Source organism: Vulpes vulpes, chromosome 3, assembly GCF_048418805.1.
Source record: "Vulpes vulpes isolate BD-2025 chromosome 3, VulVul3, whole genome shotgun sequence".
Lineage (NCBI taxonomy): Eukaryota > Metazoa > Chordata > Mammalia > Carnivora > Canidae > Vulpes > Vulpes vulpes.
Window position 1 is genome coordinate 7576907 of NC_132782.1, and position 23069 is coordinate 7599975.

At 37.1% G+C, this 23069-nt stretch overlaps 1 protein-coding gene across 12 annotated transcripts in view; it reads left to right on the plus strand.

Moving 5' to 3' along the window:
- Positions 1 to 324: 324 nt before the first annotated feature.
- Positions 325 to 23069, plus strand: part of TANK (TRAF family member associated NFKB activator) — a 94104-nt gene continuing 71359 nt past the window's right edge. For 4 of the 12 annotated variants that reach the window (XR_012000297.1, XM_025994169.2, XM_025994173.2 and 1 more), the window contains exon 1: positions 18180 to 18306. Coding sequence is in view for 4 of the 12 variants with exons in the window: in XM_025994169.2 (XP_025849954.2) it covers positions 18191 to 18306 (116 nt within the window). In the remaining 8 variants the exon portion in view is untranslated. Of the gene's footprint in view, positions 591 to 18179; positions 18307 to 18579; positions 19187 to 19263; positions 19360 to 23069 lie in introns of those variants that run through there. The other 8 variants (XR_012000298.1, XM_072751717.1, XM_072751720.1 and 5 more) reach the window with 6 other exon arrangements.

Genomic DNA, 23069 nt, shown 5'->3' on the forward strand with positions numbered 1-23069 from the left:
TAGCCTTTGCCTGCTGTTTATAAATATACTGCTGACGTTAAAAAAAAAAAAAAGTACCTTCTTCAAAGCTATTTAAAAAGCCATTTATCAAACAGACTTTAACATTTTCTTATAGGAAAACGTGGTTAATCCAAAAATATTTTTTGTGTTTATAATTTTTGGACTTTTGTTAAAATACCTTAATTCTTTAAGCTTTGATTCTAAAGGAAGTCAGAGCTATAGTCACGGGTGGTTTACAGAACATTTTCTGGTAGTCTTTACTTCATTTCAATGTCTCGCCACGATTGGCTGTTGAGAGCTGCAAATAAGGAAGTCTTCAATTTAGGGGATTTCTCAGTGGAAGTTCCCAGTTCAACACAAGGGAGACCTCAGGACAGCTTGAGCAGTGTGGCTAGAGCCTGCAGATTAAGCTTCAAGGCTCTGTAACAGACTATTATCTTTGAAGAGCACTAGTCTGTGAAGAAAGACCTAGAACCTGGAGAAGAAGTAACCAAAATTTTAGTTGTTCCTACCAATTCTCAACCTAGCATGTTGGCCTGGATGTCTTAGACTGAAGTGTTGAAAATTTGTTCTACTCTTGCTTCTGCAAAGTGAGTAATTTATGACATGATTCAATAATATCTTTATATTTATTGTTATAATTGGAAATTTTGGCCTTTAAAAGATGGAGTCCCTAACAAGACTAAAGAATATTTTTAAATACTGTGATCTCTTTATATTCTTCTCAACTTTTAAGGTCAAATTTGTGTCTCTACTTGAAATGATTTCTTTAAGATTGTATCTGGAATATATAAGCCTTCTCCAATGAGCGTTTTTTATACCATAATGGTATATAGCTTAGTAGATTGAAAAGTAAACTAATACTTTATATAATTGTACTTTGGGGGGGTTACATTTTTAAAGATCAGTTCTGGCCTGATCCAGTGTGTAATTCAAAAATTCAAAAATTAATTCAAAGTATTTTTTCAACTCCTAAGAAACACACATTTATGAATATTTGTTTACAGTGGAATATTAACCTTACAGACAGCTTTGCATTTCCTATCTTAGAATATTTAAACTTTCACCATTGTAGTAATCCAGCCTTATTAGAACCAATTGGCCTTTATTTTCACAATCAAAAGCGAATATTAAAGATTATGTAGTATTTTCTTAAGAATAATCCTAAGAAAAGTTGATAGTTTGAAAAGATCAAACATCAAAAATCATTATCAACATCAATAGTTGTCATTTATTGAATATCTGCTGGAGAAAAACCAATCACAGGATCTTCCAGCTAGTAAGTGGCAGAGCCAGGGCTCAAACCTGAATTCATAGTGCTTCTTTTTTTTATGACTGTCTGTTACCAGCTCTGACCTCTTACAATTTAAATCATATTTTGAGATATCTTTTCCAAAGTGCAAAATGATGGGGGGGGGAAAGGCGATGACTTGGCCAAGGTCACAGAGCAGCCGAGTCATTCATAGAAGCTTAGAAGCCATTCCTAGATCTCTTGCTCACTCCCCCACCCTTCTCCTGACTCCTTCCATGATGCCCAGGTGCACACATTAGTCTACTTCCATGCAGCGGGGGACATGGGGCTGTATGCTAGGTCCAATCTGACAGGTTCCTGCAAGCAGTTAGTTAGGGCCCCAAAGCAACATCCAGTTAATTTCTCTTAAACACTTGTGACGATGAAGGAGATAGCCAACTGGAAAATTTTAAATCAATGTGTTAAATTCTGCCAAAAAAGTTCTAGTTGGGATTTCATACATCATAATGGAACTTATGTACCAATTAGAGGGAAATGATCATCCTTTCAGTAGAGAACCTTCCTGTCTGCACATATTTTTATTCTCTCCATGTATTAAGGCCTTGGGAAACACCTAGGTTCTTTATTTATCATAAAATATATTCTCATATATTTTATCTTCTTTGTGTATAGGGTTAGGGATGCTATTTGAATACTTTTTCCACTGTATTTTCTAACTCATTACTGCTAGCATTTAGAAAAGTTCTTGATTTCATATTTTTATCTTGTATGCAGCTATTGTATTGATCCTCTACTTGGTCTAAATCATTTTGGGTAATTCACATGTGATGCCTAGATAAGAAAAATATGATTTTTTTCACCTTTCTTTTCTTCTCATCAAAACTTCTAGAACAGTGTTTAATAACAGAGGAGATAGCAGCTAACCTTGTCTTGTTCTGATCTCAGTGGGAATTTCCCTAGCGGTTAACATTAAGAATGATGATGGCTGTTGGTTTGAGATAAATATATTTATCATAAAAACCATATAACTACCAAATCTACTTCTCACTCTATTTTACTAAAGGTGTATCACGACTTCATGTTAACCTATATTCAATGTCTTTTTTGGTATTATTAGAGACAGAGGTATAGTTTTTCTTCCTTAAGGTATATAGTGCTCTGTTCTTACACAATACAGTAATTGTATTATTTAAAAATTCAAAAATCATGCCTCCATAATAAAGGTAGGTTTAGAATTATAAAGTATACTTAGTTATTGCCCTAGTTAAAATAATAAATTATTTGATCAAAATGAACCAAGCCAGACTTATACATTTCCTCATTCTCTCTTTAATCTGCATGCTTAAATGTCTCTTCTGTATTATTTTGGTTTCACAATTCAGTTCACAACTCAAATTAACAGAAAAGAATGAAAACAATGTGGCATAGCCAAGGAACCCTATCCAGGCGGAGCAACCAGATACTCAAACAAAGCAGCTGTTCCTACGCTTTGTGCAAAAAAGCTTTCTCTCTGTGATGACTGTGCTAGTTGCAAGCCACAACTGTATTATAACCAACAGCAAAATGTGTGTCCAAATTAATTAATCTTATACCCAATTATAGTAAGAAAATGTATGCTGAAAAAATCTGTAATTTGTTGAGAACTTTTGCTTTCATTTTCACAAGTAAATTAATCTGTATTTTTATTTTTTTGATAAAAACACCAGTTTTCCATGTTCTAAAAAAAGTTTAATGAGAGTTATCTGCTCCTTGAAATGTTTAAGGAGCAAAATCTTCACATGGGCACCCACTTTTGGAAGTAATTCTTTAAAAGCTTTCCAATATATTCTATTGTTATTGATCTAGTTGGGTTTTATGCCATTTTTTTCATGCAGTCTAGGTGGTTCATAAATGATCCTTTTCATCAAATTTTTCAAAGGTGTTAGTATACACAGTATTCTCTTGTACTTTTTTACCATCTCCATAACTAAGTAGATAACCCTTTTTCATTACTGATTTAACTCATTGTTTTCTCCCTCTTTTTTTTTTGTTTTGTTTTGTTTTGTTTTCCTAATTGAACATGTCAAAATTTATCTTTTGGATATATCATTTTTATGGTTAGCTCTTTTTAAAGTAGTCTTTGCTTTTATCTTTATTAGTATTTTCTCTTTTTTAAAAGATTTACTTATTTAAGAGGATGGAGGGGGAGAGAGAGAAAGAGAATCTTAAGGAGACTCCCCAATGAGCAGGGAGCCTGATGTGGAGCTTGATCTCAGGACCCTGAGATCATGACTTGAGCAAATATCAAGAGTTGGAAGCTAAACTGAGTGAGCCTCGGGATCCCTGGGTGGCGCAGTGGTTTGGCGCTTGCCTTTGGCCCAGGGCGCGATCCTGGAGACCCGGGATCGAATCCCACATCAGGCTCCCGGTGCATGGAGCCTGCTTCTCCCTCTGCCTATGTCTCCGCCTCTCTCTCTGTCTCTCTGTGACTATCATAAATAATAAATATAAAATATTTAAAAAAAAAATAAATAAACTGAGTGAGCCTTTATTTTTATTAGTATTTTATTTTTTTTATATAAATTCATTTTTTAACTTTTTTTTTCTTTTTTTAGATTTTATTTATTTATTCATGAGAGACACACACACAGAGAGGCAGAGATATAGGCAGAGAGAGAAGCAGGCTTCATGCAGGAAGCCTGATGTGGGACCCGATCCTAGGACTCCGGGATCATGCCCTGGGCCAAAGGCAGATGCTCAACTGCTGAGCCACCCAGGCGTCCCCGATTAGTATTTTCTTAAAGTCTTGTATTAGATTCCAGTATTTTACTTTTCTGTTTTTCAGTTTTTGAGTTAAATGCTTAGTTCATTTATTTTTATTCTTTCCCATTTTATAATGAACGTATTTAAAGCTAAGAATGGAGCACCGGGGTGGCTCAGTGGTTGAACACCTGCCTTTGGCTCAGGGCGTGATGCCAGGGTCCTGGGATCCAGTCTCACATTAGGCTCACGGTGGGGAGCCTGCTTCTCCCTTTGCTTATATCTCTGTCTCTCTCTGTGTGTCTCTCATGAATAAATAAATAAAATCTTTTAAAAAGATCAGATTTTTTTTAAAAGCTAAGAATTTTCTGAGCGCCATTTTAGCTACATCTTAAAACTTTTGATAGGTCACTTTCACATCATCATTATTTTATGTTTTTAATTGCAGTTTTATTTCCTCTTTGATCCAAAAGTTATTAGGACAGCAAAGTTTTTTTTCAGTTAATAGACTTTGTTTAGAACAGTTTTAGATTTGGAGAAAAACTGAGCAAACACAACAGAGAGTTTCCATATACCTCTCTGCCTCACCTCATCACATAGTTCCCCCAATTAGTAACATCTTATATTAGTATGGTACATTTGTTACAATTAAGGAACCAGTATCAGTACATTTTTATTACCTCAGTCCATAGTTTATTCAAATTTTCTTATTTCTTTGCCTTTTTAAAAAAATAAGGTAAAATTCACATAACAAAATTAAAACACTCTAAAATGAACAATTTAGTGGCATTTATTACATTCACAGTTTTGTGCAATCACTACCTCTGTCCAATGTCAAAACACTCTTATCACCCCAAGAGGAAACCCTGTGTCCATTAAGCCGGTGTTCTCCACTTCTTGTTCTCCTCAACCCTTGCCAACAGGCAATCTGCCTTTTGTCTCTATGGATGTACCTATTCTGGATATTTCATATAAGGGAAATCATAAAGTACGTGACTTTTTCTGATTAACTTCTTCCACTTAACATAATGTTTGCAAGGTTCATCCATGTTGTAGTATATATCAGGTTTTCATTCCTTTTATAACCAAGCAATATTCTATTGTATGTATAAAACAACAATTTGTTTATCCATTCATCTATTGTTGAGTAGGATAGTTGGGCTATTTTCACTTCACGGTTATTGTAAATAGTTTTGCTATGACTATACATTTACATGTATTTTTTTGAATACCTGTTTTCAATTCTTCTTGGGAATATACCAAGCAATGGAATAGTGAATCATATGGTAATTCCATTTGACATTTTAAGGAACAACCAAATAGTTTTTTCCACAATTGTCAAACCATTTTACATGCCCACCAGAAATGTATAAGAGCTCTAATTTCTCCACATTCTTGCCAATTCTTGTTATTTTCTGTTGTTGTTGTTGTTGTTGTCATTGTTGTTGTTACTATCTTAGCGTATGTGAAGTGGTACCTCATTATGGTTTTGATTTGCATTTCCCTAATGACTAATGATGTCAAGCATCTTTTTAAGTGCCTGTTGGCTATGTGTATATTCTCCTTGGATAAATATCTTTAAGTCTTTTACCCATTTTTTAATTGAATGGTTTGTCTTTTTGCTGTTGAGCTTTAAGAGTTCCTTACGTATCCTGGATTCTTAGTCTTATCAAATATATGATTTGCAAATATTTTCTCCTATTCTATAGACTGTCTTTGATAATTTCTTTGATAATGTCTTTCCACGCCCAATTTCTTGATAATTTTTATGAAGTCAAACTTATTTTTTCTTTTCTTGTTCATGATTTTGGTATCATATCCAAGAATCTATCACTAATTTCAAGGTCATAATGATTTGCCTCATGTTTTTATCTAAGAGTTCTAGAGTTTAGGTCTTATATTTAGATCCATTTTAAGTTAATTTTTGTATATAATGTGAGGGAAAGGGTCCAAATCGTTCTTTTGACTATGGCTGTAAGTTGTCCCAACATCATTTGTTAAAGAGACTATTCTTTCTCCATTGAATAGTCTTGGTGACCATGTCAAAAATCAATTTACCAAATACGTATGGGTTTATTCTTCACTCTCAATTCTAGTGCATTGATCACATTTTCTATCCTTATGTTAATACAGCATTGTTTTGATTACCAGAGCTTTGTAGTAAGTTTTGAAATTGGAAAGTATGAGTCCTCCAACTTTATTTTTCTTTTTCAATATTCCTTTGGTTACTCAGGCCCCCTTGTAGTTCCATCTGAATTTAAGGATCAGCTTTTACATTTATGACCCCCCCCCCAAAAAAAAACATTGGAATTTTGATATAGAACACATTAAATCTGTAGATCATGTTGAGAAGTACCATCATCTTAACAATATTAGTTCTTTCAAACCAAGAACACAATATCTTTCCATTTATTTAGGTCTTTCCTCATTTCTTTCAGCAATGTCTTATAGTTTTCAATGAACAAGTGTTTTCCCTCTTTGGTTAAACTTATTCCTAGATCTCTTATTTTGGAGGTGGTATAATACATGGAATTATTTTATTAATTTCCTTTTTTGATTGTTCATTGATGATGAATAGAAACACAACTGATTTTTGAACATTGCTCTTGCATCCTGCCATTTTGCTAAACTCATTTATTAGCTCTACTAACTTTCTTGTGGATTCTTTGGGATTTTCTATATATAAGATAATGTCATATGCAAATAGAAATATTTTTACTCTAGCACACCTGGCTGGCTCAGTCAGTGGAGCATGCAACTCTTGATCTTGGGGTTGTGAGTTTGGGCCCCATATTGGGTGTAGAGATTACTTAAAAATAAAATCTTTTAAAAAAAAAGAAATAGGGGAGCCCAGGTGGCTCAGCTGTTTAGCACCGCCTTCAGCCCAGGGCCTGATCCTGGAGACCCGAGATCGAGTCCCACGTCGGGCTCCCTGCATGGAGCCTGCTTCTCCCTCTGTCTGTGTCTCTGCCTCTCTCTCTCTCTCTCTTTCTCTGTGTCTCTCATGAATAAATAAATAAAATCTTTAAAAAAAATAAAAAATATTTTTACTTCTCTCCTTAAAAAAATTTATTTATTTATTTATTTGAGAGAGAGAGAGAGCACTGGGGGAAGGGGATAGGGAGAGGTAGAGAGAATTCAAGCAGACTCTGTGCTGAACATGGAGCCTGATACAGAGCTCGATCTTACAGTCCTGAGATCATGACCTGAGCCAAAATCAGGAGTCTGACACTCAACCAACTGTGCCACCCAGGCACCCTTATTTTTATTTCTTTCATATTCACATGCCTTTTGTTTCTTTTTCTTGTTTAATCACTCTGGCTAAAACTTTCAGGACAATGTTAAATAGTAGTGGTGAGAGGATGCATCCTTGTCTGTTCTTGATCTTAGGGGGGAAATCTGAATATGATGTTAGCTGTAGGTTTTTCAGAAATACTCTTTTTCATGTTGAGGAAGTTCCCTTTTATTCCAGTTTTCTAAGTCTTTTTTTTTTTTTTAAATCATGAAAAGGTGTTGGGTTTTGTCAAATGCCTTTTTTCATCAATGGAGATAATCATGTGAGTTGTTTTTCCTTTATTCCATAAAGTAGTGTATTGCACTGAATAATTTTTTTCTTTAACTATCCTTGCAGTCCAGGGATAAATCACACTTGGTCATGATGCATAATCTCTTTAATGTGCTGTTGGATTATGTTTGCTAGCATTTTGTGGAATTTTAAATCTTCATTCATAAAGAATTTTTGTTTTCAGGTTTTTTTTTTTTTTCTGTTGTCTTTGTCTGGTTTTGATATCACAGTAATGCTGGCTTCATAAAATGAGTTAGGAAGTATTTCTTCCTTCTCTATTTTTTCTATGAGTTTGAGAAGGACTGGTTCTAATTCTTTTTAAGTGTCTGAAAGAATTCTCCAGTGAAGTCATCTGGCTCTGCATTCTTCTTTTTTGAGAGGTTTCTGATTACTGATTCAATCTCTTTATTTGTTATGGATCTGTTCAGATTTTCTCTTTCTTAGCTAGATTATTTTAATTTTTGGTCTATTAATTGTTCATAGTGGTCTCTTATAATCCATGTTACTTCTATTTGATTGGTGTCAATGTCCCCACTTTCATTTCCGATTTTAGTTATTATTATTCTTTTCTTTATTTTTTATAAATCTAGAAAAGTTTTGTCAATTTTGCAGAACTTCTGAAAGAACTGACTTAGACTTCATTGATTCTATTTTTTTGTTGTTGTTCTCTATTTCATTTATCTCTGCTCTAATCTTTATTAGTTCCTTCATTCTGCTAGCTTTGGGTTTAACTTACTCTTGTTTTCCTGGTTCCTTGAAGTAGAAGTTAGGTTATTGACTTCATAACTTTCTTCTTTTCTAATGTAGTTGTTAACTACTATTAATTTCTTTCTGAGCACTGCTTTCACTCATCCCATAAGGTTTGGTATAGTACAGTTTTGTTTTCATTAATCTCTAAGTAAATCTAATTTCCCTTGTGATTTCCTCTTTTAATCAGTTGTTTAAGAATGTGTTGCTTAATTTGCATATATTTGAATTTTCCAGTTTTCCTTCTGTTACTGATGTCTAGCTTCATTTTATTTTGTTTTTTTTCTTTTTGTTTTATTTTTTTAAATATTTTATTTATTGGGGATCTCTGGGTGGCTCAGCAGTTTAGCGCCTGCCTTTGGCCCAGGGTGTGATCCTGGAGTCCCGGGATCAAGTCCCACATCGGGCTTCTGCATGGAGCCTACTTATCCCTCTGCCCATGTCTCCACCTCTCTCTCTCTCTGTGTCTCTAATGAATAAATAAATGAAATCTTTAAAAATATATATATTTTTTATTTACTCAACACAGAAAGAGAGCACAAACAGGGGGAGTGGTAAAAAGAAAAGCAGACTCCCCATGGAGCAGGGATGGGGGCTCAATCCCAGGACCCTGAGACCATGGCCTGAGCTGAAGGCAGACTCTTAAGTGACTGAGCCACCCAGGCACCCCTAGCTTCATTTCATTTTGGTTGGAAAAGATACTTTGTATGACTTCAGTCTTTTTAAATATATTGAGACTTTTTGTGGCCTAACATTTGATCTATCCTGGAGAAGGTTCCATACATACTTGAAAAGAATGTGTATTCTACTGTTGTTGGGTGGGGTGGTCTGTATATGTGTTAGGTCTAGTTGATTTACAGTATCATTCAAGTTCTGTATCTTTTTTGATCTTCTATTTTTTTTTAAAGATTTTATTTATTTATTCATGAGAGTTAGAGAGGCAGAGACACAGGCAGAGGGAGAAGCAGGCTCCAGGCAGGAAGCCTGGTGGGACTCTATCCTGGGACTCCAGGATCACACCCTGGACCAAAGGCAGACACTCAACCACTGAGTCACCCAGGCATCCCGATCTTCTGTTTTTCTATTCATGATTAAAAGTGGTATAGTAAATTCTCCAACTGTTCTTGTAGTACTATTTCACAATTCTATCAATATTTGCTTCCTGTATTTGAGGGATCTATTGTTTGGTGTGTAAATATGTATAATTATTATATCTTTTTGATTAGTGACTCTTTTGTCAATATCTAATGTCCTTCTTTGTCTCTTGTAACAGTTTTTTAAAAATATTTTGTTTATTTATTTGAGAGAGAGAGAGAGAGAGCATGAGCATGGGGGGGAGGGGCAGAGGGAGAGGGAGAAACAGACTCTCCACTGAGCAGGGAGCCTCATGAGGGGCCAATTCCAGAACCTGAGATCATGACTTGAGCAAGGCAGATGCTTAACTGACTGAGCCACCTAGGCACCCTCTTGTAACGGGTTTTGATTTGTAAGGTATTTGGTAGGCCCCTGGGTAGCTCAGTTGATTAAGCATCTGCCTTTGGCTCCCGTCATGATTCCGGAGTTCTGGGATTGAGCCCCATGTTAGGCACCCTGATCAGCAGCAAGTGTACTTCTTCCTCTCTCTCTGTCCCACTGCCCCCCACTCGTGCTCTCTCTTTTGCTCTCATTTTCTCTCTCTCAAATAAATAAATAAATACAATCTTTGGGGAAGACTCTGTCTGTCTGATGTTAATATAACCACCCCATGTTTCTTTGGGTTACTGTCTGCATGGAAATTCTTTTTTCTGTTATTTTACTTTCAACTTAGTTGTGTCTTTGGTTCTAAAGTAGGTCTGTTGTAGTAAGCATATAGTTTGATCATGTTATATTACCCATTCTACCAAGCTTTGCCTTTTGATTAGAAAGGGTAATTCATTTATATTTATTTATATTTAAAGAAATTACTGATGAAGAAAGACTTACTTCTGCCATTTTGTTCTTGGATTTCTGTATGCCTTATAGCATTTTTCTGTTCCTCACTTCTCACATTAATGCCTTCTTTTGTGTTTAATTGATTCTTTGCTTTGTACCATTATATTCCCTTGTCATTTTATTTTATGTATTTTTTTAGATACTGTCTTAGCGCTTATCATGAGGATTATAATTAGCAATTTAAATTTATAACCATCCAATTTAGCTTTAAATTTATAACTATCCAACTTAGCTTCAATAATATGCAAAAGCTTTACTATACAGCTTAGTTCCTCCCTTATGTTGTTGTAATCACAGATTTTATCTTTATAGATTATGTACCCATTAATATAGGTTTATAATTTTTTAAAGCTTTTAAATCATGTAGGAAACAAAAAGAGAAGTTACAAACAAATGCAATCATGCTTGCTTTCATGTTCACCAATGTAATTGTCTTTGGCAATTTTTTTTCTTTGTAATGCTTTGAATTACTGTCTAGTAGCCTTTTATCTGACCCTAAAAGACTTCCCTTATAATTTCTCATAGGGTAAGTAAATCTACTATCACTGAAATCCCTCTGATTACCTCAGAGCATCTTAATTTTTTCTTCATTTTTGAAGAATAGTTTTTCCAGATAGAGAATTCTTGATTGAAATCTTTTTTTTTTTTAAGCACTTTACATATGTCATCCTGCTGCCTTCTAGACTCTTTGATTTGAAAGTGGAATTGGTTGTTAATCCTATTGGGGATCTCTTGTACATAATGAGTCATCTTTCTTTTATTACTTTCAAGATTCTTTCAACTGTCTCAATAATTTGATTATAATGTGCTTTGGATAGATCTGAGTTTATCTTACTAGAGCACTGAGTATAACATTTAGAATTTGACAAGAGAAAAAGTGAGGAGAACAGTTAGGAGGCTACTATGGTACATAAGAATTGATGATGGCTTGAATGACGGCTGGCAAGAAGGACAGAGAATGGCAATGAAGACACCATGTAACAATGAGGACAGAAAGTATATGCATGCAAGAAATGTTGCAAAGGAGTACTCACACGAATTAGCTTATTGGGTGACTGAATGTCAGGAAGTAAGAGTTTTATATCTTTATTATATGGGGCAATGTTTTCTTATCTTCTATTAATGTGAAAAAATAAACATACAATTTTGAATTCTACTTGTAGTTATTTACCTTCACATTTAAAAAACCCTAAAATAATAGGTATCCAATTATCATAATTAAAATGACATCTTATCTATCATATCCTTATTTTTATAAATAGAAGATAAGAAAATTAGTTAATTAGACCTTTTCACTTCCTGCCACCTCTCTTCCACCCACTTGAGTTTTTGTTGCTATAAACAGGAATTTTAGACTATATTATTAACAAATTATTTACTTATACTTATACCTTATATCTTCAAAATTACTTTTAACAGCCTCATTATATTTGCTACAAATTTTTACTTAATCCCACAGTTATTTCCAATATTTACAAATATTTCTTTTATCTTAGAATCTTACCCTTCTTTTTTTGAAAAATTTGATTCCCTTCTGACTAACTGAAGTATACCTTAAACTGTTTCAGGAAATGGGTGGTATATTTCTGAACCTTGAGGTATCAAAGAATATCTTTGTTTTCATTTCCTATATGAATGATAACTTGAATGGGTATAGACTTTGTAAGTTAAAACTTTCCCATGCAATTGTAGATGTTATTCTAATCAGCTCCTGAAGTTTAATGTTGAAGATAGTCTATTTTTCATTCTTTGCAAGTAATTTATTCTTTTCTTCCTGTATTCTTATTGAATTTTCCCCCCAACCTTAGATATCGGAAAACTTCCCTTACCCTCTGAAGCCTGGACTCAGGCTTCTCCAGGGTATTTTCAAAGCACCCTATTAATACCAGATTGTGTAGCAATTGCCTGCTTCTTCTCTATATGTGATCCACAAGACACTGAGTTCCTTTAATGTAGTACTATGTCTTGGTCATCTTAGTATCCCTAACTGTTAAGACATAGCAAGCACTCACAAAATATTTGCTGAATAAATAAATAAATTGAAAAAGCATTTAATACCAAAGTTTTTATCAGGATATGTCAAAGTGTTTGATCTCTTTTCATTAATACATTTCAATTTATTGAGTCCTTTCCATCTTCACTTACTTTGGATATATCTTCTGATTTATCTTTTGTTGCTATTTCTGTTCTATTTACTCTGATGTCTTCTTCAGGAAGAAGCTGGAGCACTTTCTTTTCACTATCCCATTTCATGGTTTTCTTCTATTTGTCCTTTCCATTATCATTTGAGAAAGTTTTTCAAGCTTTTGTTCTAATCATTGATTGAAAATTCTGATGTATTGTTTCCATCCTTGATTACATTCAAATAATATTTTAATTTTGCCATTGCATGTTTTATGCCCTTACAACCTTAATTTATCAAACTTTATTTTTATTTCTCCCTGCCTCTTAACTAGATCCTTCCTTTTCTTAGCCTAATATCTTATCTAATATGACACCTCTTTTTTCATAGAAAATGCAAAGTAGATTTTCCCCATTTACTTATGCTTCTGATAAACCATTTTCCAAAGTGTTCATTTTCTCTGTATTTTGAGAACTCTGTTTTCTTTCTTTATGCAATATAACCTTTTCAAAAGGATGCTTTGTCTTGTATTTTCTCATTCCAAGCATTCTGTAGCCTTACTAACCAGATGTATGGATTTTCCTTGGCTCTTCACATTATCTACTTGATTTTAACTAGTTCTTCAGCACAGATATGGAGCTGAGAGACAAGTAGACATGCATAGGTCACAGGGACATTTTTGGCCTGAAGCTTACATTTATTAATTTTGTCACCATAGGTATTTTTTTAAAAGATTTTATTTATTTATTCATGAGAGACACAGAGAGAGTAAGAGGCAAGGAGAGAAGCAGGCTCCATGCAGGCAGCCCGATGTGGGACTCCATGCCGGGACTCCAGGATCCCACCCTAGGCCGAAGGCAGGTGCCTCAACCACTGAGCCACCCAGGCGTCTCGTCATTATAAGTATTGACCTGAGGTGAGATCCTTTACCCTTTGCCCAGTTATTTTAGTATGATGAGGAGAATTCCTGGTTAATCAGAAACAATCATTGGTCTTTTCCTTGATAGGATCTATATATGAAAAATCAAAATCTCAGAGATAGTCAAACACACAGCTCTGTCTGCTTATCCCCTTTCATTATTGGCCTCACATATCCTCAAATATAGAATGTCACATTTATCCACTTCCATTGGGATCATATTGGCATACTCCAAACCACAGCTCCAAAAACAATAATAGAAATACTAATGGGGGACATTGGGCAAGGAGGTGTCAAATACTATGTGCAGGTCACGCATAGTAGTGGGGTTACTGCCCAATTTACTAGCAGGTGCCGTGAGGCAGATAGTTTTATTACTACTCTTCAGGCAAGCAGATTTCCTCATTCTCAAACAACAAGGGTTACGCCCATTTCTGCCCCACCATTCTTGGAAATAATTGGAAATTCTGTTAAATATTGTCACATGGATGCTTGTCAGCAGGGTTATAGCTACTCTTTTGATGCCTTTCTTCTTAGAAAAAGGCACTCCTTTGCGGAAGACTCAAGCCCACGAGGGCAAAGCTTGGCAAGTGACCAACCCTGTCAGCTGGGTGCTCTGTATAGGGCACAGCCTGCTCAGCCATACATGCTAGAGCTGGCCATCAATTCTTCCTTTCAATGCTATTATGAGTTCTCATATTTTTCTGATTTTTTATTAGACATTTAATTTAGAGTCTGAAACACAAACAGCTAGTCCAGATGTCATCCTAAATCGGAAGTCAACCAGATTCTATTAATAGTGATACTTCACATCAAAGATTTGACTGAGATCATTGATGCATACCTGACATTCCAAGTTGTAGTAAGTGTTTATACTGGCAGCTTTCTGCGTCTTGAGATTTATATTCAGAACTCTCAATAAAATATTAAGCAGTTTTGAAAATAGAACCTAAAATATTTTTAATGAGCCTGTAGTTCTCATTTACATCCCCTTCTAACTCATAGTACTGCTTGCTAACCTAAGGTATATAAATATGAGTAAAGGAAAATTGAAGTGAAATTATGTCATTCTTTTAAAGGACTAATAAATAAATGTTTCAACTTAATTCCTAACCTTAGTAAAACATACTGTATGTCAATTCTAAAAAAATGTATCATCATTATAGAGAAAGGAAAATGTTTGACATTATCTTAGCCTAAACTTCATGTATTTACACCAGTATTCATCCATGTTTCACACACTGGATAAACGTGAAGCCATTTCTCTTTATGAGTACAACATCATGAAATTGAAATAAGAGAAAAGTATATACTTAAGAAATGTATATGCTTAATTTTTTATTCCTTTTTCAAAGCTTTTAACATCCACATTCAAAATGTTTATGCATTTAGTTTTTGATTCTGAGTGTATTATTAAATTCCACTATTTCAATCAGAAATCATCAAAGCACCTCTCTCAATTTGCTTAAAACTTGGGTGAGTTGGACTTAGACTTCATTAAAAAAAAAAAAATCTGCTCTGCAAAAGACACTGTCAAGAATGAAAAGATTACCCACAAACTGGGAGAAAATATTTGCAAAAGATACATCTGATAAAGGATTGTTAGCCAAAATACTCAAAGAACTCTTAAATCTCAGTAACAAGAAATCAAAGAACCCAAATTTAAGTGGACTAAAGACCTTAACAGATATCTCACCAGAGAATATATAGAGATGGCAAATAATCACAAGAAAAGATGCTCCACAGTATATGTCATCAGGGAAGTGAAAATTAAAACAATGAAACATGCCTGTTAGAATGGCCAAAATCTACAACATTGACAACACCAAATGCTGGCAAGAATGTGGAGCCACAGGAACTCTCATTCATTGCTAATTGGCATACAAAATGGTACAGTCACTTAAGAAGATAACAGCTTCTTTCAAACCTAAACATACTATATATATATATATATATATATATATATATATATATATATATACCCAAAGGAGTTGCAAACTTATGACCATGCAAAAACCTGCACATTAATGTTATAGCAGCTTTATTTGTAATTGCTAAAAAACTGGAATCAACCAAGATGTCCTTCAGGAGATGAATGGATAAACTGTGGTCCATCCAGACAATATAGTAATATTCAGTGCTAAAAAGAAATAAGCGACCAAGCCATAAAAAGACCTGGAGGAAACTGAAATGTATAATACTAAGTGAAAAAAGTCACTCTGAAAAGTCTACATACTACATGAGTCCAACTGTATGACTTTCTGGAAAAGGCAAAACTATGGAGACAGTAAAAAGATCAGTGGTTACCAGGCATTGAGAGTGGGAGGGATGATTTGGTAAAGCACAGAAGATTTTGGAGGAGCTGTGAAACTAGTCTAGTAGAGTATGATACTACAATGATGGATACATGTCATTATATATCTGTCCAAACTCATAGAATGTACACACCAAAGATGAACCCTAAAGTAAACTATGGACTTTAGAGACAATGTTATGTTCATGTAGATTTAGTAGTTGTGACAAAGGTACCACTCTGGTGGGAGATGTTGGTAATGGAAGAGGTTTCTGCCTATGTTGGGACAGGGAATATATGGGAAGTCTCTGTATTTCCCACTCAATTTTGCTGTAAACCTAAAACTGCTATAAAAAAAATAAATTCTTAAATAAAACAGTACTTTAATGTCATACTTAACTCACTTATTACAAGAAACTGTTCAACTGATTACATTATATATGAGAAGTTTCTATTTATTTAAACAGTTATTGCAATATGTTTTGGCTTTGACTTTTAAAAGTAAGCCCAATATCTAAAAATGTACTATAACTTGGTAGATTTTCAAATCCTTGGATTTTTTTTTTAAAGATTTTATTTATTTATCTATTCATGAGAGACACAGAGAGAGGCAAAGACACAGGCAGAGGGAGAAGCAGGCTCCATGCAAGGAGCTCCATGTGGGACTCGAACCCGGGAATCCGGAATCACGCCCTGAGCCGAGCTACCCAAGTGTCCCTTGAGTTTTCTTTCTCTTTCTTTCTTTCTTTCTTTCTTTCCTTTCTTTCTTTTTTAAAGGTTTTATTTTTTTATTTATTCATGAGAGACATACAGAGAGAGAGAGGCAGAGACACAGGCAGAGGAAGAAGCAGGCTCCACCTAGGGAGCCCGACGTGGGACTCGATCCCGAGTCTCCAAGATCATGGTCTGGGCTGAAGGGGGCGCTAAACCGCTGAACCACCTGGGCTGCCCTAAATCCTTGGATTTACAGGCCTAAGGGAAGAAGTACAAACATCCATGGTTCAGAAGTGTAAGGAAAAAGTGTGGCAACCAGAACCTGATCCTCCTGCTCTAACAGAGAAAAAAATACAGTTCCAGAAAGAGCAAAATGCTGGGCTCCCCTGAGAAGATAGCAGCTTCTAAATTATATGGGACTATATATGACTCTAGATAGAAAAAAGGGAGCCTAAGAATTCCAGAGCTAGGCTTGAATCTTTCAGGATGAAGAAAGAATCATTGGCTGAAGACTTATTCAGACATGGCTTGGCCAAGATCACCAGGAAAAGAAAGTCGTCAACTTTAGAAATTTTGTCAAGTCTGTGGATATGAAGCTATGATATAAAGCTGTGGATATAAAGTCTGTGGATATAAAGCTATCTAGCGCAGGCTGTGCCTGATAACAACACACAGCATTCAAGGTCATTTTAATCTGGGCTATCAAACTATTACTTCAATGTCCTTAGTACTCTTGTGCTTGGTGATGAGGTCTTTTTCAAACACCACCATCCCATTGCAGGTATGTGCAAAAGCGGTGAGATTTTTTAAATATTTTTAAGTTAAATAAGTAAAATAGCTCATTCCTAAAGCTTCTGAGAGTGCTACGTGCATTCAGCCAGATGTAATCATGCTCTAGTCAACGTTGAAAGTTCTAGACTTCAGCGCTCTCAGGAAGCTTCCACATGTGCAGTGGATTTGACTGTTCTGTGTTAGTCCAAGGAATCCAAGGGCAGATCTTGATGTGCCAAAGAGCCAGCCTGACATGAGCGACTCTGGACAATACCTTTCATTTGAAGAGCATTCTAAAGTTTGCCATGTGCTTTTGTTTACATTATTGGATTGATCCTCACAATCATTCATCCTGTGAAGTAGGTTATCACTGTCTCCAATTGTCAGATAAAAAGTTAAGGTTCATTAGGTTAAGGAACCTGGCTGAGCCAGTAGGTATCAGAGCTAAACCTGAGAGTTCAAACACTTCTAAAGGTCTTCTAAAGGTATCTAAAATTTCTATCTTGGAGAATACTGAAGCTTGGCTAGGAAATGGAATGATGGGGAAGTCTTTAGTTCATGAGAATTTTCTGTAAAGGTCTACTTGTCTTTAGCAACCATCCAACTTTAGGAAGTACATTTAGTGAAAGGTGTTACAGCTGGGGAAAAACAAATGCGTGTGTGTGTGTTTGGGGCCGGTTGTGTAGTGCGTCTCCGTGTGGGCTTTAATCACCTTAATCACAGTCACGTGAGGATCCGACGAAAAGGCAGGTTCCAGGCTTCACCCCAGTGGCTCTGAACTCTAAGATCTGTAGGGGTGGACTGGTAAGTCTACATGTTTAACAAGGGTCTCAGATGATTCTTCTTCGCGCTAACTCCCAGGGGCCTGTTAGACCCGGCTATTTTCTATTTGGCAAAAATCTAGCCAAGGCCCTCAGGTGACCTTTAACCTTGACATTGATGACTGTCTGGGGCTGTCCTTTGCCCCGAGAGGCGGGGCGGGGCCGGGCCTGGGCGGGGCCGGGCGCGGTGGGCGGGGCCAGGCGCGGTGGGCGGGGCCAGGTGGGTGGGTCGGGAGGGGTCCGGCCTGGCCTGGCGGGTGGAGGGCGAAGGGTTAAATGCTCCGCGCGCAGGCGCTGCCCTCTGAACTGGAACGGAAAGCAACTTCCGGTCGCCTCCCTCGGCCGGCGCCGCGGCTCCGGGGCGTGAGGGACGGGCGCGGGCTCCCTGAACTGTGAGTAGGAAAGTCCGCGGACGAGCTGGTCTGTGTGGGAAGCCGTGGAGCGCGGCGGCGGGGAGGCTGCGCGGGGGAGCGAGGGCGGCGCGGGGCCGCAGGGTGGGCAGCCGAGGAGCCGCGGGGACGCCGGGTCCTGAGCGCGGAGGGACGCTGTGCAGGGGCAGCGCCCGGGTGACCCGGGAGGGGCTTTCCGGGCCCGCCGCCCAGAGGGGACGCGGGGCTTGCGACGGCACGGAGAGCCGCCGGCCCCGGCCCCGGCCCCGGCCCCGGCCCCGGGGTCCAGGCTCCCCGCGGGGCAGGCTTGTCTTCCGGGAAGCTGTTCTTTCGAAAACTTTGAAGTGGGTCTTTCTGTCCTTCCCAGGGCGGTTGCCCAATTCTCTGCTTTCCTGTGCGCTGTCGTCACGGCCGTGTCGGGGAGGAGTGGGGTAACTTCCCCGGGGCTCGCGGAGAGGGCCGGCCTTACCCGGGGCCCCCGGCGGCAGGCAGGGTCTCGGCCCCGGCCGCGACCGAGGAGCCGCGTCGGGCGGGGAGGAAGGTCGCGCGAAGCAACCCGGCCCTCGGGGTGGGCGTGTCCGCGTCACGCCGTGCGTGAGCAGCCGAAGCGCCCCGGCCCGGCCGGCCCAGGTGCCCCTGAAGGTGGACGAGAATGCCGCGATCTTGCTCCTTCCCGACGTGGAATTCACGCGTGTCAGACGAGGGTAGCAGAGGAGCGAGCGCCGTATTCGGCTGAAAAAGTACTGCTTCACCGTGTGGGAGGCGAGGAAGACCCCGAAATGACAGCGCCGTGTGTAAAGCCAACAATTTGTAAAGAAAAAGAAACTTTGCTTGTCAGTTCTCCACCCAGTTGCGGCGCTCCAAGACCTTGCACCCCTCGCATGTGCGTGCACGTGTCACTTCGTTTCCCTGGGAAAGCGAGAGTATACATGCCTAATACTCTGTTCTCTGCGTTTGCAGACAAAAAATATATGCATACGTGGTAGAAGTCTTGCCATACATAGCTCTGCTCTGCCTTCGTGTCCGCGTGGGATTGTCTACAGGATGCGCTGTAACGTAATGGCCATCTCTTATTTTGTCCGTGATTCTTCAAAATTATGTACATTTTATTAGCGTACAGATATAGTAATTCTTTGTGAAATATGTGGCCCATATTTTCAAAACTGTCAGTCTTTTTTTTTTTTTTTTTAAGATTTTATTTTTATTTACTCATGAGAGAGACACAGAGAGGCAGAGACACAGGCAGAGGGAGAAGCAGGCTCCATGCAGGGAGTCCGATGTGGGACTCGATCCCGGGACCCCAGGGTCACGCCCTGGGCCGAAGGCTGCGCTAAACCGCTGAGCCACCTGGGCTGCCCCAAGCCTGGGCATTTTAAACCAAGAGACTGACAGTTCTTGGGCAGCCCGGGTGGCTCAGCGGTTCAGCGCCGTCTTCAGCCCAGGGCGTGATCCTGGAGACCTGGGATCCAGTCCCACATCGGACTCCCTGCATGGAGCCTGCTTCTCTCTCTCTGTCTCTCTCTTTCTCTCTCTCTCATGAGTAAATAAGTAAAATCTTTAAAAAAAATAAATAAAATGCCCAGGCTTTTTTTTATCACTTATGAAGGCAGTTCCCACTCAAAAATTACTAAAATATTTTCCTATATTGTCTATTAATTCTTTCATAGTTTTGTTATGCTTTATGCATTAAAATATCTGAAAATTATTTTTGTACATTATATAGGTAGGGATTTAGCCGTTTTTCCTGAAACCATTTGTTGAAATCAATCCTTCCTGACGAGAATACTACTTAGTATGATAAATTTCCATGTACACACGGGTCTTTTTTATTATTATTCTGCTGCTTTGTACAATTCGTCTCTTCACATACAAATACCAATCTCCTGATTATGGCACTTTTCAGTAATTCGTAAAGCAAATCCTTCATTTACCCTTTTCAAAATTTTCTTGAATGTTATTGCATTCTTTTTGAGGTAAAATTTGAACTGTTCATGTTTCATTAAAATAATCCTTTTTTGAGGTTTTAGCTATTAACTAATATTTTGTGGCTAGTATGTAGATGAGTGATTGATTCTATATCTGACCAACTTTTCCTTGAATTTTCTAGGAAAAGTTATCTAAATGTAATCTTTTCTCTATTTATACTTTTCTTTGGATTAATGAATTGCTGGCTTGTCCAGCACAGTGATATGTAACAACAATGATTCTGGCTATCCATGTATTCTTAGTTTGTTTTTAGTATGTCATCATTAAATATGGGGTTTACTATTAATTTCCAGTAAATTCTATTTATCAAGGAAGTGTCTTTAATATTTCTAGCTTACTAAGATTTTTACAGAGAACAGACTTTATTTTTTTTAGAGAGAAGCAAGGTGGGAGGGGGCAAAGGGGGAGAAAGAGAGAGAGAGAAAAACTCTTAAGAAGGTTCCATGCTCAGCTCAGAGCCTGAAGTGGGGCTTGATTTCATGACTCTGGGATCATGACCTGACCCGAAATCAAGAGTCAGATGGTTAACCATGTGCCCCACAGAGAATGGATTTTAGACTGCAGTTGTGTGTATGTGTCTGTTTACATTGGCTGGCATATCGAGAACAGTTTTGAATAATAGAGATTTGAGTGTTCATTTGGTCTATATATTTCTTAAGATGGTGTCTTTTCATTACTACTTAACTAAACATTTTTATTAGGAATGGAAGTTGAATTTTGTCATATGGCTTTTGGCATCTGTCATGACCTATTGTGTGTGTGCTTTTCTTTGAACTGTTAGGTTGATGGGTTATTTTAGTTGAATTCCAGTTTGTGAACCAACCTTACATTTGGTCATGGTGTAATATTTAAGCATGTAGGTTTCTTTTTGGTAACATTTTTACTTAAAATCAGTAATTGGATATCATCTGTAGTCATCTTTTTCTATGTTATCTTTGCCAGAGTTTGATGTTAGAGGTATGATGATTGCCTAAAAGGAACTGAGAATTCTTTTATTCTCTGCACTGAAGTAAACAGCATAAGCGCTCCCTATTCTTTAAAGGTTTGAAAGAATTCACTCATGAAACCCTGTTCGCCTGAAAATAGCAACAATATTCAACAAAAAGCCTCAGAACTTATAAAAAGCAAGCAAACAAAAACTCCTCTGAGTAAATCCAAATAAATGAAAGAGTTTAAATTTATATTGAAAACAAAGAAGAACTTCTATGTTGATCCTGGTCATTTCTTTCTTCCTTTCTCCTCCTCCCACTATTTTTCCGTGGTCAGAGAAGATACTATAGGTAGGCTGAAGCCGATAGTAAACTGTATTGCTGTTCTTTCTTTTCCTCTACTCCAGTTATACTGTAAAGTAAAGGGTGTTGCATCAGCATGGACAAGTTCTCTGCCATGAAGGAAACCAGGAATGACACTCAACTGAGAAAGCATTAATTTCACTTTGTTGTCATTAACTTCCCAATTTTGTTGGGAAAGTTTTTTCTTTAGAGGTAATAACCAAGCTAACATTCAACTGTAGCCAAATCCCATTTGGAGGGTTTCAAAATGAGTAGGTGAAAAAAATACATAAGCTTAGCATGCCTGTTACTTATTTAATATGAAGTGAAAATTATTAGCACAGTAGATATGTGTGTGACATGTGCACACATATAGAACAGGGCTAGCTTTTAATAAATACAAGCCACTTAACCAAAGACCACCTTTTTACTAACCTATAGTTTGCTGATAGTTAATATTGGATAATGTGTACTTTTTGGTAGAGTTATTACCTTTTATAAATGATTATTTCAGACACTTTTGATCACTTTCAAGAATATGACCATAAGCAGGTAATATAACTTAGCAATATACACCTGTGAACTTTTGAGGACTTCAAAACACTCGTCTTATTTAGAGAGATGCAGGCATTATGTGAATGCCTGCATATTTGAGTATTTTAATCAAGTATCAATCTAAAAAAAATAATTATTGACATACAGTAGGAGTGTGCTCTATAACAACAAAAGACGTTGCATGTTTTTAAAAGCCATGCTCACTATCCAAAAGTAAATGGTAAATAAAAATAGCTTTTGATGTAAAACTTCACTATTCTAACTATTCTAACATGATGTGTTAACTGATAAGCTGTTACTACTGTTTGGTTTTTTTATTTCCTTACACTTTTTAAGCATGTGTATTACTGTTTAATTTCACCTACTTTGTGTTTCATTAGGTCAGGCCAAGTTTTGGTGTCTAATTCCTGTAGGATTTATGTTGTGGCTGCCATTCACCTTCCCCCCATCTCCTTGCTACTGTGGTTTTCAGTCATGGGCAAAGTTAATAAGTTAGAATAGGTAACAAAAATCTCTTTATAGTCTGGGACCAAGATTCTAAGTCATCTTCAAAAAAAGGATAGCAGAGAATATTAAATGAACTGCCTTGTGGCTGGCTGGCTAATTAGTTTAGAGTCTTTTGAACTAGATGCAATATTTGACACTCTTTTTAGAATAGTTGAGGAAGAACAGAAAAGGCAGTGGTACCAGGTCCTTCGTAACTGAAAACAAGCCTTTGGACATATGTAGTACATATATTATAGTTTTTCAATCCCTAGTCTATAAAAACATCTTAAAATTATGGTAACACATAAAGTGCGAAATACCATCATAACCATTTTGAAGTGTACGGTTTTGTGGTGTTGAATGTATTTACATTGTTGTGCAACCAATTCCTAAGGGATTCCTTCCTTCTTTTCTTTTTCTTTTCTTTTCTTTTCTTTTCTTTTCTTTTCTTTTCTTTTCTTCTCTCTC